This window comes from Gopherus flavomarginatus, chromosome 7 (genome assembly GCF_025201925.1).
Source record: "Gopherus flavomarginatus isolate rGopFla2 chromosome 7, rGopFla2.mat.asm, whole genome shotgun sequence".
NCBI classification, from domain to species: Eukaryota; Metazoa; Chordata; order Testudines; family Testudinidae; genus Gopherus; species Gopherus flavomarginatus.
Window position 1 is genome coordinate 103,619,450 of NC_066623.1, and position 17,662 is coordinate 103,637,111.

At 39.8% G+C, this 17,662-nt stretch overlaps 1 protein-coding gene across 3 annotated transcripts in view; it reads left to right on the forward strand.

Annotated features, from left to right (window-relative positions):
- The window catches only part of USP24 (ubiquitin specific peptidase 24), a 119,076-nt gene that overhangs the window by 65,895 nt on the left and 35,519 nt on the right, over positions 1-17,662 (forward strand). For all 3 annotated transcript variants that reach the window (XM_050961937.1, XM_050961935.1, XM_050961936.1), the window contains exons 31-44: positions 2,754-2,851; positions 3,631-3,726; positions 3,901-4,129; positions 5,902-6,061; positions 6,296-6,451; positions 8,068-8,138; positions 11,427-11,587; positions 12,725-12,786; positions 13,607-13,798; positions 14,761-14,878; positions 15,646-15,790; positions 16,286-16,405; positions 16,873-16,998; positions 17,232-17,330. In XM_050961937.1, coding sequence (XP_050817894.1) covers positions 2,754-2,851; positions 3,631-3,726; positions 3,901-4,129; positions 5,902-6,061; positions 6,296-6,451; positions 8,068-8,138; positions 11,427-11,587; positions 12,725-12,786; positions 13,607-13,798; positions 14,761-14,878; positions 15,646-15,790; positions 16,286-16,405; positions 16,873-16,998; positions 17,232-17,330 — 1,833 coding nt within the window. The remainder of the gene's footprint in view (positions 1-2,753; positions 2,852-3,630; positions 3,727-3,900; positions 4,130-5,901; positions 6,062-6,295; positions 6,452-8,067; positions 8,139-11,426; positions 11,588-12,724; positions 12,787-13,606; positions 13,799-14,760; positions 14,879-15,645; positions 15,791-16,285; positions 16,406-16,872; positions 16,999-17,231; positions 17,331-17,662) is intronic.

Here is a 17,662-nt window from a genome sequence, read left to right on the forward strand (position 1 = left end):
AGACAGGGATATTACTCTAATGGATACAAGTTCAACTGCAGGAAAAGGGATGAATATATTACTCACTTTCTCCTGTTGAAGCTGTTTCTCTATTCCAATGACTATTTATACAAATGTTGGATTCAGTGTTGTTGTAGCTGTGTTGGTCCCAGGATATTAGAGACAAGGTGGGTGAGAAGTTGGTCCAGTAAAAAATATAACCTCCAACACCTTGTCTCTCTCTTTACACAAAGTGGGAGTGAAAATGACCCTGCTCCAGTGAACCCAGTCTCCTGCGTCCCAGGAGAAAGCCCTGACAACTGAGCTAAAGTGTGAAGGGAGACACCACCAATGTCATCGCTTTTTGACTGAAACTATTTGGTGAATGTGTGTCAAATTTACAAATAGTTACGCTGAGGGGAAAAATGTGCAGCTCTAGAGTTAATTTAATCAGGGCACTGAGATGTAGGGCAGACCCAGGACCTCTTCCTGAGGATGACTGTTAACTGATCTGAAATGCTTCAGTGAGGAAAGTTTGGTGGGGAGCTGCCAGGCCTTTTGTGGGCTGACAAGACCAGAAGATGTGTGAACATCTGGAACAGAGAAGGAGGTTAATCACCCCCAAAAAAACCATATTTGGTATGGGAGTTATTCAGGGCAATGAGGTCGGCCTCTCCAACAAGGAAGTGGATATATTTTAGCAGATTTAGATAAGAAATTGTTAGCAATCTGGGAACCCAGCTGGAAGTAAAGGGGAAGGCAGCTAAGCGAATTGCTGTTAGCTCTTTGTGGCTAATGTCCAGTACATGTACTTGTTCCACACGAGTCCAGTTCCCTGATAAACTGGAACTGGAAGTGGACTACGGGAAAGGCGTCCCCTAAAGTTGAGGTATGGGATGGGAGATCCTAATGTCTGATACAATGAGAAGGCAACCTCCTTTCTCCAGCCCCTTCACCTTTGTACAAGTTGAGGGCAGTGAGTTCCCAGGAACAGGCTGGGGACTGGCTGGGAACCAGCTGGAGGGGTGGGGTCCTGACAGCAGCCCTCGACCAAGTTCAGATGACTAGGGATGGAATCATGACCTGCATGGTATGAACTGTTGTTGGATAATTCCCACAGCAGTTAAGTTAAACTTGCGGCCTAATTAATCCATATCCCTTGTATATCTTGTCTGTCTTTCCACATGTTCAGAACAATGAGTCAAATACTATTGTAGGATGACTTTTTTACAACTCCATTACAGACCTATCTAGATTAATATGTACAGGTTTGGGGTCCTATTGCCAGCCACTGTTGTCAGCAGCAGGTTGATTTCCTAGTGTATTTGGGGCATAAGAATCCCCCCCCCCCTCCATTCCAAATCCTTCCCGGATGCCACAAACAAAGGCAAATGCTCATCTCTCAACCCTGGTGTCTGCAAAGCTTTCTGCAGGAATTTTTGTAATAGCCATTTACCTTCATATGTCTGTTACCAGTACTGCAGTTCTCCACATTTTGCGTACCACATCCCATGTTCTAACAAGTTTCAGGCTGCTCCTCTTCCAAGGAGCCATGAAGAAAGGTAGAGTGGTTGTAAACCCCCCCCCACCCCCCCCAGAATGTGTTTGAAGCTCCCAGACTGAGAGCAGTCTGCTGTGTCACAGAACAGATGCCCTCGTGGATGAGAGGATTCTGTTTTGCAGTGGAACTAGTATCCCAAAACGATTTTTTCACTTCAGACCAAATAAGTAAAAAATGTTTATTTCCCAGCAGTAAGGCTAATGAGGAAGCAAACCTAACTAAATATTCCCTAAATCCGATAATTAAATGGATTATATTTGCAGATTTGTTCCTGAAGTTCAGTCAAGTATAATGGAAAATATTTTTCTCTCCTAATAAGCCAGAATTATTTTTAATCCCTCATATTTTAGTCTACTAAAGCTATTAAACACGGGTCCAGCCAAGAACATTAGTATGGCTATTTACTGAAAAATGGCTCTGAAAATTTACCACTGAGTCACAGACACAAACATGAAATCTTACAGAATATTGCAGAGAATAGAATACATCTTGACTTTGTCTGGCTCGTGGATTATACCTCTTGTAATAGTAAAGATGCTGCAACTGGAGTAAGTAGCTAGTAAAAATAAACTTGTGTTAAATGTTAAAGGAAGAAGATTCAGCTCGGAATACACACAAGGATCTCATCCGTCAGATGAGCAGGTCCCCATGTGTTCACTTTTCTGACCATCACTGCACTTTGATACACTCTGCTGAGAAGGGTACCTTCTTGCAAATGAGAGGAGCAGTATAAAAAAGATGACATTCCTAAAAGCCATAAAATTTCTTGGATCCTCTTAATTTTTTTCACACCTCAAAAATAAAAGTAGAAATGTAAAATCAAAACCTCATCCTTGGGAGCTCTTATTTAATAGTTATTTCCATGAAATAACATCATCTTAACTAGAAAGGTGTTCGGATTGTAACCCTCCAGAGCTCCTCTTAAGCCTGAAGAAGTAATTCACATGCAGGTCCAGACTCTTCCCTTCTTACCGAGTGAGCCATTTATGATTATATCAGTCACTTGTCAGAGAATAAAACCAGAGGGCAATGGTTTAAAATATTGTTTGGCTCTTTATGGGTCAGATCGTTGCAAGGCTGTATCTTTGAATTACTGAGAGTGGGAAATGCTCAGATTTAGGGTGAGACTGCCAGGATATTGTATGCCACATCAGAGATGCTATAGTTTTTGTGTATACTAGTTATGAAACATTTTTACTTGCATGCATTTCAGGTACTGAGCTCCAAGCTGATGCCAACAGCAGATGATGAAATGGCAAGAAATTGTGCCAAATCTTTCTGTGAAAACTTTCTGAGAGCAGGAGGCTTGAGGTTAGGTCTTAGACTTTTTTTTTTTTCCATAACGCTAACTCTTTCTTATCAGTGATAACTGTATAGTTTCTGTAATAGGCTCTAACACGCTGCTTATAGTATAGCACACTTGCATAGGTATTCAGTTGTTTTCATTTAGCAATATAAAACTAAAATGGATTGGGTCCTGTGAATAAGGAACTACCTGTGGATTTACTTACTTTCACTAGTAATGTCAGCCACTCTGTATCTACAGTATGTAGTGTATAATGTATATAGCGTTAAAGTCTGAATCAAAGCTGATTCATTTGCATTTTTTTCTATTGCTGTAGTCAGTATTTGGGTGCTAAATAAGTGGTCTCACTTCAGTTCAAGAATACAGATGTGCATATTACACAACCTCCCCAGCTGACACTAGTTAGCATTTTTAGCAGTGTTAAAATGGACCAGGAATTGGTCAGTGCAGTTGATCTTTCCATTCTTATCCATAAAATTGGTCCCTCCTGGTGAGAGTGGAGGGACAGTGGGCATTTTGGAAAAACTTGCAGAGCTGCTGCCTGTGCTGTACTTATCAAGTGATTCTACTTTGCTCTTACAGAAGTTTTCACCTATAGCTCTCAAAGCCCTTTGTAATGGGGGGAAAATAGGGATCTCGTTCTCAAGAGGTATCAGTCTGGTACTTCTGTCAGCACTAAGTCACTGAGAATGGCTGAGGGGGTGGTGGGGGGAGATACCCAAAACTCGTTACCACCAGTCTGTTTTTTACACCATCTTATAAAATAGTCTCTCTTATTTTTAAGTTTGGTGGTGAATGTGATGCAGAGAGACTCCATCCCATCAGAAGTGGATTATGAAACAAGACAGGGAGTCTATTCCATCTGCCTGCAACTTGCGAGGTATGAGATTGCCTTTCCTTGTATATAAGGCCACTAGTAATGCTACTTGCATGTTTTTGTTTTTTTAGCAGTTGGCCTGTTATCTTGAAATGTAACAGTGATTCAGGTTCTATACTAAAGCTCTGATCACCCAATATTCAAAAATAAACCTGACTCTTTTCTTTGTGTGTTTAGGTTCTTACTTGTTGGCCAAACACTTCCTACCTTACTAGATGAGGATATCCTCAAAGATGGGGTAGAAGCACTGTCCTCACGCCCATTCCGTAATGTGAGCCGGCAGGCTAGCAGGCAGATGTCTATTTGTGGAACACCTGAGAAGTCATCCTACCGACAGTTGTCAGTTTCTGACAGGTCCTCCATTAGGGTGGAAGAGATCATACCTGCAGCACGGGTTGCAATACAAGTAAGGGAAGGTTTGACAGTCTTGAAGATGTAGCAGTGTGCTGTAGAGTGAAAGTTGAAACTTGCAGTCCTCCACCATAACCCAATATAGAGATTTTAAAAGGACCTTTCAGCTGGGCCCGGGTATGGTGGGGAACGGTCCACAGTCCTCCAGTCTGAGGGGGTCTGCTGTGGATCCCAGACAAGCCCCCAAATGGTTGTGGAAAATTAACCGCTCGTGTTTGAATCAGAAAACGCCTGAGGCTCCTTTATTTTATGCAAGCATATATGCAAGGAGAGTCAGCGTAGCCCCATGCAAGGTGGCAAGCTGCTCTGCCCTCCCTAAACTTTAACCAGCTTATAAAGGTTCAAACCACAGACAAATTACATATACTTCCGTATTAATTTCCTTATTTGGAATACATTGCAAAATCAATACAGGCCAAAAGCAAAAACAAGCATGTCCCCCTCTAGGCCCCTCCTGTTACTCACTGCCTGTTCTTTTGCGGTCAGTGACCTTTTTAACACAGCTGTTGCAGTTATATATTTCATAAGCCTGGCTATTGCAAATTATGCTACTTGGGGACTTTTTCACTCTGCCCCCTCATGCCCTTTGTACACACAAAGCCATTGTTCTGCTTTGGGGACTTTCATACTAAAACAGGCTCAGTCAACTCTTTAGGCCTGTAAGCTTGACCAGAATCCTAATACCCTCCTCCCCCCCACCTATTTTCCTTCACACAAGTAAGGGAAAGTTTGATAGTCTTGAAGATATAGCAGTGTGTTGTAGAGTGAAAGGTGAAACTTGCTCTTAGTTTCTGGAGTTTAACATAAGTAGCTGTGAAACTGGTTCTCCATGCACAGGTCTCATCTCAAAGCTTAGGAGACAATCCAGGTCCTATCCCTCCTCCCCCAAATCTCACCCTGACTTTTATTTTTAACTACAACGTGTCTCTGAAAGATCTGTAACCTACTGAAGTAGTAAACCAATAGGTTGGCTATTCACGTTGGTTTGCCGGGGATGTTTGAAGACATTTAGATGTAATGTACTTTTCTGTTCATTTTATTTTACGTTATATTTGTTGTCACACTGTCCCATCTGCAAAAGGAAGAGGTGAAGTATTTGATTTCATTGTACCATCTCAGAAAGCAGAATTGAGGGTTGACCAGTTACCTTTTGCCAATGTGACTAAACGCCCAGGCGTACCTGGTTAAAGTCCTGAAGTTTCTAATATACCAAAATTGCTTTTAACTGTAATTTTATAAAAACGAAACGTGCACAATAGCTTGGGAAAAACGCATCTAACTTTTTGTAGAGTGAGCAAGATGATCCTAAGCATCCAGAATCAGAATTTCCTAGTGATTAATCTGTTGGGAGAGGCCACATACTAAAACACACTGCTATAAAAGGAATAACTTGACCCATTTTCCTATTGTCAGATTGAAAGAAATTGCATGTGCTGTGATCTATTGCTAGCACAATGTGTTATCGTGTATAGGATCTCAATTTAAGATTCAGTTGGTGCTTTCTTACCAGGGTGAAATTAGCATGTTTAGCTCCAAATGGAAGGTGGGGAGTCTCTCTATAGCGACTCTTCTTTCTGTTTCAAAGACAGTACCGGCTGGCTTTCAATAAGCCATATTAACCGTTGTTTCATATGAGCAAAAAGTCCTAGTGTCATGGCACCAATAACGAGCAAGGAACAAAACTGAAACCTTGTGGTTTCTCCTTTCCTCGTGGTAAAGGAGACTGTTGGGTGTGGCATAAGTAACCACTTTTTCTTGTTCCTTCAGACAATGGAGATAAATGATTTCACATCTACAGTGGCTTGCTTCATGCGACTTTCTTGGGCTGCTGCTGCAGGACGACTTGACCTAGTGGGGAGCAGTCAACCGATAAAAGAAAGTAACACTTTATTTCCTGCTGGGATTCGAAACAGACTTAGCAGCTCAGGTATGTCACTCATAGATGAGTCTGCATCATTTTAGTCTAAACAAAATACTCTCAACTTACTCCAATTATGTAAGACTTCTAGAGTTCTTAGAAGATGAACTCCTTCTAAATTGCTACTTAAATCTTCTGTATTTGCTGTGTTCTTACAAGTACTTTTAAAAAGAGAAATGTTGATCAGTAAAGCTTTAAAAACCACAACTGATTATTACATTTGTTGTTTCTAATCTAATGCAGGAAGCAATTGTAGCTCAGGAAGTGAAGGAGAGCCAACAGCACTCCATGCCGGAATCTGTGTGAGACAGCAGTCTGTATCCACCAAAGATGCTCTGATTGCTGGAGAGGCCTTGTCTCTACTTGTTACGTGCCTACAGTTACGCAGTCAGCAGTTGGGTATGAAGTAAACTCTTACTAATTCAGACTTTCAGTATAATGTAATTAGTGGGGAGTCAGGTTTTGAAGATGAATTTATTATACATTTTGTGCTTTCCTCCTTACTGAATTTTGCTCTTATTGAAGCATCTCAATTTGCAGATACAACTTAATTTAAAAAAATGGAAAGGAAGCTTTCAGTCTGCTTGTTTTCTGTGCAAGATTTAGTGTTAGATGGCCTGCTGATATTTTTATAAATGTATCAAGGTAATTGGGATAAAATATTTCAATCACTTTTTAAACAGAATTAGTGAGGTGGCTTCTGTATCAAAAGCCTTTCATTATGTAACTACTATAGAACTAGTGCTGCAGGTTAATGTTTTTTACACTGAAATCTCCTGCAGTATTCATTTCGGAAATAAACTGCAGCAGTGTAATAAACATAGTTTACCAGAGTGCAGGGGTTATGTTTCCTAGGCTTTGATTCAGCAAGATACTTGTATCAGTCGAACTGCTTGTGCGCTCAAGTACCTTGCTGAATCATGGCTTTAATGAACTGTGTGTTTTGGGCAAGTTTACTTAATGTTAGCATCAAAATGGTTACAGCTTTGCTTTGAAGTAATCACTGATGATACGTTTATCTAGCTGTAAATTCAACCATAGGGCTGGTAAATCACTTCACTAGCACTTGTGCCTTCACATACAGAGAGGCTGAAACCTTTACTGGGAAGAAAAGAGGAACAGTCATTTATATTAATAATCCACAATCTATGGAAGGGGAGAAATCTAGGTGTAAGAAGATTTTTCCATACCCACATATATCAGAGGGATTAATATTAGGGAGGGAGAGGAATTATTTAAGCTTAGTACCAATGTGGACACGAGAACAAATGGGTATAAACTGGACACTAGGAAGTTTAGACTCAAAATTAGATGAAGGTTTCTAACCATTAGAGGAGTGAAGTTCTGGAACAGCCTTCCAAGGGGAGTAGTGGGGGCAAAAAACATATCTGGCTTTAAGACTAAGCTTGATAAGTTTATGGAAGGGATGGTATGATGGGATAGCCTAATTTTGGCAATTGATCTTTGATTATCAGCAGGTAAGTATGCCCAGTGGTCTGTGATGGGATGTTATATGGGATGGGATCTGAGTTACTGCAGAGAATTCTTTCCTGGGTGCTGGCTGGTGAGTCTTGCCCACATGCTCAGGGTTTAGCTGATCGCCATATTTGGGGTCGGGAAGGAATTTTCCTCCGGGGCAGGTTGGCAGAGGCCCTGAAGGTTTTTTGCCTTCCTCTGCAGCGTGGAGCATGGGTCACTTGCTGGAGGATTCTCTGCAGCTTGAGATCTTCAAACCACAATTTGAAGACTTCAATAACTCAGACATAGGTTAGGGGTTAGTTATAGAAGTGGATGGGTAGGATTCTGTGGCCTGCTTTGTGCAGGAGGTCAGACTAGATGATCATAATGGTCCCTTCTGACCTTAAAGTCTGAGTCTATATCTCATCCTTGATTTTGGCAAGATGCATTTTTGTTATAGTGGTACTTAATAATAAATATAAATCAATAATCAGTTGTTTATATTTTTAACAAGTTCCATTGGCAAAAAACACTGACTGGGATTGTTTAATTTTTAGGATCTTTCTACAGCTTGCCTTGTGTTGCTGACTTCATCATTGACATTCTACTTGGATCACCAAGTGCTGACGTGAGTGGCTGTAATTAAGATTTCTAAGTCATTCACTGAGGGTCCCACTGAAGTATAACATCTTGTTTACATTACTGGTCTCAGACCAAATATTCATTTCAGCACTTTCGGTATCTGATTAATATGTTTTGTATATTACTCAATCAGACATCACTGATTACAGTATTAATTCCTGTCTCAGTTAAAAATTATACCTTTTTATAGTATTATATCATACTGTGGGAATATAATCTTGATTTATTTGCTTCATCTATGACTAGTTATCACAGGGCAGTGTTCCCTTACCCTGGATTCCTCTCTGCAAACGGTCTTCACAGGGGATTTGTGGCAAGTTCAACACCAAGTGCTTTATTTACCATGTGAATATAACTGAACAAGTTCCCCACAGCTCAAAGTTTTTAGATTTTTCCTAGGCACAGGGTGAGGTGGGGAGAGATCTCACCTCCCTGAGAACTTGGACTTCTCTAGCTCTTCTAGATGTCCTCAGCTGATGAGCTGAGCCACCTTGTTAATTGGCTAATTGTTCAGTAATTAACAAGTTATCTCCCTAACTTTCCCCATGTGGGGATGTTTACCAAGTGCTCAGGCTAAGTCTACTCACGCTGTGTCACACCAATGTTAGTTGAAAGTAAGACTATGCTGACTAGTTTGACTAACCCAGTTTTGGGGAGGTCTGAAGGCTAACACTATCGCTCTCCCAGTCAGGACTGAGAATCTCACAAGGGGCTGTTCCTTTTAGCTTTCCAGCCAAAGAGGTTTGGAGAAGCATATGAATTCTTAGGGTATGTCTATACTACTCGCGGGATCAGCGGGTAATGTTCGATGTATCGGGGATCAATTTATCGCGTCTTGTCTGGACGCCATAAATCAATCCGCTAATCGACGCTCATACTCCACCTCTGCAGGAGGAGTAAGCGCAGTCGATAGGCACTGCAGCAGTTGACTTGCCGCCGTGAGGACGACCAGGTAAATCAAACTAAGATACTTCGACTCGCATAGCTGATGTTGCGTATCTTAGTTCAACCCCCCCTACGAGTGTAGCCCAGGCCTCAGGTGCTCACTGAAACCTCTGAAACATACAGCTAAGTGCAAAAGCCTCCTAGCATTAGTTTTTCTGTGTGATTGAGAGCAAGCCCTCAAAAGTTCGGATATTCTGAAAGTCAAGGTTGCACCAACCACACTAATTTGGTCTCGTAGCACGTGCTGTATATTTTATGATAGGTAGTTTTTTGCATTTTCCTTTGTCTGTTTACACTTCTTGTTACTTTTTATTAATATATTGCAAAATATATAGCATGTCCACCATGGGCAAGTGAACATTGCAGGAGCAACCATAAACATTTGGGGTTTCTTGACATTTGGATGCTTGACTTTCCAATCTTAATGTTGTAGTGATACTAGGACTGTCAATTAATCACTGTTAACTCACGTGATTAACTTAAACTGAGATTAAAAAAATTAATTGCAGTTTTAATCACACTGTTAAACAATAAAATACTAATTGAAATTTATTAACTGTTTTGGATGTTTTTCTACATTTTCAAATATTTGATTTCAATTTACAACACAGAATACAAAGTGCTCACTTTATATTTTTATTACAAATATTTGCACTGTAAAAATGATAAACGAAATAGTATTTTTCAGTTCACCTCATACAAGTACTGTAGTGCAAACTCTTTATCGTGAAAGTTGAACTTACAAATGTAGAATTATGTACAAAAATAACTGCATTCATAAATAAAACAATGTAAAACTTTAGAGCCTACAAGTCTACTCAGTCCTACTTCTTGTTCAGCCAATCGCTCAAACAAGTTTGTTTGTTTGTAGGAGATAATGCTGCCTGCTTCTCTTTTATAATGTCACCTGAAAGTGAGAACAGGTGTTTGCATAGCACTGTTGTAGCCAGCATCACAAGATATTTACATGCCAGACATGGTGAAGATTCATATGTCTCCTCATGCTTCGCCCACCATTCCCGAGGACATGCTTCCATGCTGATGACAGGTTCTGCTCGACAACAATCCAAAGCAGTGCAGACTGGCACACATTCATTTTCATCGTCTGAGTCAGATGCCACTAGCAGAAGGTTGATTTTCTTTTTTGGTGGTTCGGATTCTGGAGTTTCCACATCAGACTGTTGCTCTTTTAAGACTTTTGAAAACATGCTCCACACTTCGTATCAGATTTTGGAAGGCACTTCAGATTCTTCAACCTTGGGTTGAGTGCTGTAGCTACTTTTAGAAATCCCACATTGATAACTTCTTTGCGTTTTGTCAAATCTGCAGTGAAATTGTTCTTAAAACTAACAACGTGCTGGGTCATCATCCAAGACTGCCATAACACATCATTGGCATGGAAGTATGTCCTCTGGAATGGTGGCCAAAGCATGATGGGACATATGAATGTTTAGCATACCTGGCACTTAAATATCTAGCAATGCCGGCTACAAAAGTGCCATGCAAATGCTTGTTCTCATTTTCAGGTGACCTTATTTTGGGACTATACAAGATGCAGTTCCAAGGCAGACTTCTCCTTAAGTAGTAAAGTGAGCACTGTACACTTTGTATTCTGTGTAGTAAATTAAAATCCATATATTTGAAAATGTAGAGAACATCCACAAATATTTAAATAAATGATGTTCTATTATTCTTTAACAGAGCGAGTTCAGTAGGTCAAGTTACTCCAGTTGGAATTTGGCCAGCATCCCTATCCATGAATAGTGCCACAGTACTTAAAGACTACAAGTGGTTAGGATCTTGTTTTAATATCTCAGCCAAAAGAAGGCATCTCATTAGTCCTCACGTGCTGTGTTAGGTCATAGGCTCAGTTCTGACTGGGAAGGAAGAATGCCATCTATCAAATTGTCAACATTGCTTTTACAGCACTTGCTGGCTCTTTAGAGTCTCTCATTCTATTATTGATTCATATCCAGTGCTGCTTAACTTGAGATGTGAAAGGATTACATATGGGATGGGATGCTTTGTAATGACTCCCCTGAAAGGGTCATCTGCAAGGGTTGAAACAGACACCTGTGGATCTAAAAGCACAAGTCTCTGCTGCTTAAGCTGAAGAACCCAGGGCCGTTAACGCAGAGGCAGTAGCAAATTTATAAACAACTTGACATGGTGTTGCCACCACAGGGGGACACACAGCCACATTCAGTGGGTCCCACAGTCTAGTATTGCTTGCTGATGCTAACTTATATTTCTGATATAGATTTCTAATCAAAGTAATTGTATCTTGGGGAACATGAAATATAGAGTACTTACAGTGCTTTTGTTTCAGATTCGTCGCGTTGCCTGTGACCAATTATATACCCTTAGTCAGATAGACACATCAACTCACCCAGATGTACAAAAACCAAACCAGTTTCTCTTAAGTGTCATTCTCACTGCCCAGCTGCCTCTTTGGTCACCAACCAGCATCATGAGAGGAATCAACCAGAGGCAAGTTACAGAAAAGAAAATTCACAAGTTTTAGAAAAAGGCTTTTGCATTAAGGATTTTCAAAATCTTTGAAGTTTGAAGATGATGTAACCTTAGCAGTCAACTAATACTGCAACAGTCAGACTTTTTAAAGTTTCCTATCTACGGTAGACTCTCAACATTAGAGTCCAATTCATTTGTATCTTTGGGTGTAACCTTCAGATCTTGGATGCTGCCCCAGGTGCATGGAGGTGCCACTATGTGCTTCCAGCCATCCAAGGTTTAATGGCAAGAAATTTGATTCAGGAGAGTCCAGACTGAATGCTAAACAAAGATGTTTGGTTCTTTGAACGTTAAGTCTGGACCCATCAGTTGTGACACTGACCTTACACATTCCATCCCTGCCTATTGCATTTTAATTATACTGTAGATATCAATTCCACTGACTTTTCTGAAGAATGCTTTTTTAGTTGGGAAATTGAATTCAACAGTAATTTTGAAATACAAATTCTATGTCCACCATGGTAGAAAAAGAATAACTTAAGAACCTGAAGCATCTTATCCTCTTTCTATCAACTGTAAGTGATTATCTAATATGTAGTTTTGTGAGGTGGGGGGTGGGGGGTAATTGAATCGTCAGTCCAAAATTCAAAAAATGGCTGCTATGAAGAAATTTGCTTAGAAACTACAGAGGCATGCATGTGGAGGTATAAATATATAGATCAATAACAGTGGTATGATTGTGTGGATGAATGGTACATATTTAAGCAAATGCTCTAAGGCAGGGGTCATCAGCCTTTCAGAAGTGGTGTGCCGAGTCTTCATTTATTCACTCTCATTTAAGGTTTCATGTGCCAGTAATACATTTTAACGTTTTTAGGAGGTCTCTTTCTATAAGTCTATAATATATAACTAAACTAATATTGTATGTAAAGTTAAATAAGGTTTTTAAAATGTTTAAGATGCTTCATTTAAAATTAAATTAAAATGCAGAGCCTCCCTAGACCGGTGGGCAGGACCTGGGCAGTGTGAGTGCCACTGAAAGTCAGATCATGTGCTGCCTTCGGCACGCGTGCCACAGGTTGCCTACCCCTGCTCTAAGGTTTAGACTTATTAAAAAACCCTCTTCCCATTTGTAATTACTCGTCTTTGTTTTAGGCTCTTATCCCAGTGTACAGAGTATTTTGACCTGAGATGCCAGTTACTGGACGATCTCACTTGTAAGTATGTGTTCCAGGTTGGAATGAGAACTCTGATATGACATTTATATAGCAACCAGAAGTGTTCTAGGTGCTTAGACATGTAAGACAAGTCCATGCCCATGAGAACTTACAGTCTAAGTAGACAAGACGTTGAGAAGTCAGGGAATGGGGGCAACACAAGCTTTTATATTTGTGCTTTTTAAAAAATGGTTCATCCCTCTCAACTCATCTTGCCTGTACCCTTGCTTAATAGTCTGTTTTTGTTTGCAGATTTTAATGTTTGTTTTTCAATTTAAGATTCTCTCCCTTTCTGCAGAATTACTTCTTGCCTGTTGCCCCTTACATCCCTCCCCCATCTTGTCATGTAGTGACACTTGGTTTTTGACTTGGCTGCCTCCCTGTGTGGCCTGGTTTTCAGAGGTACTGAGCACCTATGACCTTCAGTGCCTTCATTTTAGGTGCCTAACTATGAATTTACATGCTTAACTTTAGGCATGCACATTTAAAAATGCTCACCTTAAAGACTTAGACTTCTTATTTCACCTTTTTTACATGTGGTTATGTATTACCTGTAGTTGTACAGATATGTACGTTTCCCCTCTCTTTCATGCGCTAAATTTCTTTTAACCAATTTACAATGAACATCAATAAGTTGATGGTGAGCTGCGGTTTCATGAGCTTTTTAATTAGCTGCATAACTAAATGCCTGCTCTTAACATGAAATGTAATGTGCCATATCCATTGTTAATGATCAAAGCTGTGAAATTCTTGGAATCAGATTGTCTATCAGTGTTTAAATTCATGTCTGTAACGTCAGTTTTCTCTGTTTATTCCATAGCTTCTGAAATGGAACAATTGAAGGTCAGTCCAGCTCTCATGTTAGAAGATGAGATCACTTGGCTGGATAACTTTGAACCCAACCGCACAGCTGAGTGTGAGACCAGTGAAGCAGACAACATTTTATTAGCAGGACACTTGAGGCTCATTAAGACTCTTCTTTCACTGTGTGGGGCTGAAAAGGAAATGCTCGGTAAGTATCCTTTTGTGTACCCAAGTACATAAACCAACTGGAGTTTGATCTCTTTATCACTTGAAGATGTCTGGCTTTGTTTAATAAAGAAGTAGATGGTGTCTTTGGCAAATCTATGCTTATGATGGCTTGTAGAGTACAGGCCCTACACATATAGCTACACACAGCAGTGAAAGGCAACCTACACCCACACTTGTCCCTACAGTACGTAGCTACATGCCTCAGTGAAAGGCTCTGGCAGCGGGGAACTGTCAGAGCCTTTCTCCACTGCTGGAGCTTTTCACTATGGTGGGAAAGGATCTGGCAGCAGGACGCTATGCTGCAGAAAAATATCAGTGTGGATGTTTTAGTCACTGCTTGGGCATGTAGAGCGCATGTGTATGTATACCCTTGGGGTTCAAACGTTTAGGGTTCTCTACTCACCAAAGTCATGCTTTCCCTTCTACACTGCTGTTTTTACCCATGCTAGCTGGGCATACAGTGTTTGTATTTTACACACCACCGTAAGTGTAGACATAGCTTTATGAAGTCATTTGGTACCGGGAGAAGTAGTGAGGGGTTACATGGAAAAACTTACCTGAGTTAGTAACAATGTTCTTTATTGCAGGTTGTTTGGGTTTGGTTTGGGATTTGTAGTGAATTATTTAAAAACATTTTTCTCTGCCATGGTCTGTGTGGAGGGAACTTACAGGAGAGTAATAATATTGTGGCTGCATATAGTTTTGTTGCTGCTTCACCACTGCTGCAGCATCTAGAAATTCTGATCAGATTTTCCTGTGATAGTTACTAGTGTCTGATTTGAAAAATCAGTAATGAAGAAAATAGGATAGTTCCTGCTGCTGCTGAAAGGCTAGCATGGTGACATTTTAAACAGGTGGCTTTCTTCATATGGACAAGATTTGACTGTCTTTGTAGCAATACGGCAGATATTTAATATTAAATGTGGATTTGCTTTCTTACAGGTTCATCTTTGATTAAACAGTTATTAGATGATTTCCTCTTCCGAGCATCTAGGATTATCCTGAATAGCAATTCTCCAGCTGGCAGTGCTGCCATCAGTCAGCAGGACTTTCACCCAAAGTAAAGAAAATAATTTGCATTTTTATTCATGCTGTACAAATTCTTGCCTAGCTGGATTGCAGGCTGGAACTGTAAGGTGTGGGGATTAGTGCAATGGGTCGACTTTCCAGCTCTATCTTTGGGGACTTTAATAATGAGCTACTTGTGCATTTGCTAAAGGGCTGTATCAAAACTTGCCAATTCCTGTGTGCCTTTAAACTCCCACTAATCTCTAAATCCCAAAGGATTTGCCTGTCAAACCTATTAAGAACGTCACATGCAGCAGAGAGCTGTACCCAGTGGGCATGGTATCTTGGCCTAGAGGTGGTGGGGAATCCTCTAGCCTGAAGAATATTCATCACCATGGAAAGATGGCTAAATAACACATGCATGGAAAGTTAACTACTTCTTCGAGTGGTACCCCGCTGGGTGCTCCACTTCAGGTGTTGGTGCATCCTGGCGCCATTGGTCAGAGATCTTTGGTAGCAGTGCCCGAATGGGATGCACGTGCACAGTTGGTGTCTCGCGGTGTCTTTTTTTGACCTTCAGCACAAATGTAACCTTTCCCACAAAATGAGTAACATTCACTGGTACCGGTCCAGGGAATAAAATTCTCACAGGATGTTGTGAATCAGACTATTGAGGAGTCTCTAAACATCTTTTCTATTTTGTTTTCCTTTGGTAATTATAAGTGGATTACACAGTCTGACTAACAAGATTTACCAGTATTTAAAATTATGGAGTATGACTACCTACTAAATAGATCCCGCTTATGGTTTTCTTTTTAGGTGCAGTACAGTGGGTAGCCGATTAGCAGCTTATGAAGTGCTAGTGATGTTGGCTGGTAGCTCACTTTCCAATCTTCAGCTTATAGCAAAAGAGCTGCTTTCTATGCACCATCAGCCTGACCCTGCACTTACGAAGGAGTTTGATGTAAGTAAGATGCCCTTGATGCAATTTAAATTATTCCGTGTGATTTGAAATACTGTTTACAGCCACTTACTTGTTTCAACCACTAATGTTCCAGGGCCTTCATTTTAAAGTGATGGTAATCAGATCTGAATGAATGCATACCTATTGATCTTTCCAAGAGCAAGCACACTTTTGAGTCTATTAGGCAGTTGTCATCTTGATAAACAAAATTATTGCCAAAAAATCGTTGACTGGTTTGATTTAAAAGGTACACAACTTTGTAGACCGTTCTTAGGTATCTTCTATTCAATATTTGCTGTACAGCCACGTACAACCATTTGTGTGCATAGCTCTCACAAATTTTCCCCAGATCTCAGTGAAATGTATGAAAATGTTGTTTGACAGCCAGCATACCTTTTTATAACTGCCTATATAATAATAATTTGATTTACAAGCTGTTGGAGTTCATACTTCCTATAATCAACTGATACAGAGAAATGTCAATTTTCCCATAAGTATCTTCCACCTGTGGATAGTCGATCCACTTCAGGATTTGTGGGGCTGAAGAATGGTGGTGCCACTTGTTACATGAATGCAGTCTTCCAGCAGCTATACATGCAGCCAGGTCTCCCTGAGGTAAATTTAATTTTTAATTTCGGACACATGCTTTCTGCCAGCCCATACTTTACTATAAATCAGAGCTGAGTAAAGAAAAGGGTTTTTAGTCAAATATTTGTCAAACACTACAAAATTAGTCAAATTATTTTACAAATATTTAATTAATTCTACTGTAAATTCATTCAAGTCCCAAAATAGATTCCTATCGGGAGTATTGAAATATGCTGAATGGCTCAGGACATGGAAATTCTTAAGAGAAATGATAGGTTATAATATCAAAATCAGTTTTTAAAAGAATTTTTTAATGAATCTATTGTTTAGCACTGCAAGTTTTATCTAAAATGTAAATTTTTATTCACAAACTCAGTTTTGTCTTCTAGGAACACTTGTGCCTTGTTTTAAACACGCAGTAGTAACAGAATTATTAATTTAAATTCTTATGTGATATTTTTGCAAATGTTACAAATGGTTATTTCCCCCCCAAGGCATTGCTTTCAATCGACGATGATATGGACAATCCAGATGACAGTGTATTCTATCAAATTCAATCTCTCTTTGGCCATTTGATGGAAAGCAAATTGCAGTATTATGTACCTGAGAACTTTTGGAAGGTATCATTTCCATTTTGTTCAGCCTATATAATTTTCCTAATTAGTTAATATGTGGAACTTGGATTCAGACATGGTGAAACATGTCAATATTTATGATTCTTACTAGTAATTAAACATCTGTCTGGTCTTACCTTAAAAAGGATATTTATTAGTTTAAGTAGAAGCCATAAACATGTAAAATTCACTTTTTACAGTGGTGGCTATAAAACTGATTATCTTTTTGGTCTTTATAGATCTTCAAGATGTGGAATAAGGAACTTTATGTTCGAGAGCAACAAGATGCTTATGAATTCTTTACTAGCCTTATAGATCAGATGGATGAATACCTCAAGGTAGAAGTTTGTGTGGGTTTCTGTTGTGTTTTTGGTGGGGGGTTTTGTCCCTGCACCTTTGGAAAGTAAGTTAAGAGCTGCTGTGTTAACAATTTTTGTCAAATGCAAGAAAATCTTACTAATTTTTGAGAACAAAATACAGAGATTTAAAATGAACCGTAATTTTGCCCTGTCATCCTTCCACCCTGCACACATTTTGCACCTTGCATTTTGGATGGGCTTTTGGGAAACGTGGTTTTGATAGACTCTGAGAAGTTCATAACTTGTAGCTTTAGCACCTTAAATCTCCTAAATCAATTTCTTTGTGTAATTTGCCTGTGGTGTCCAGAATT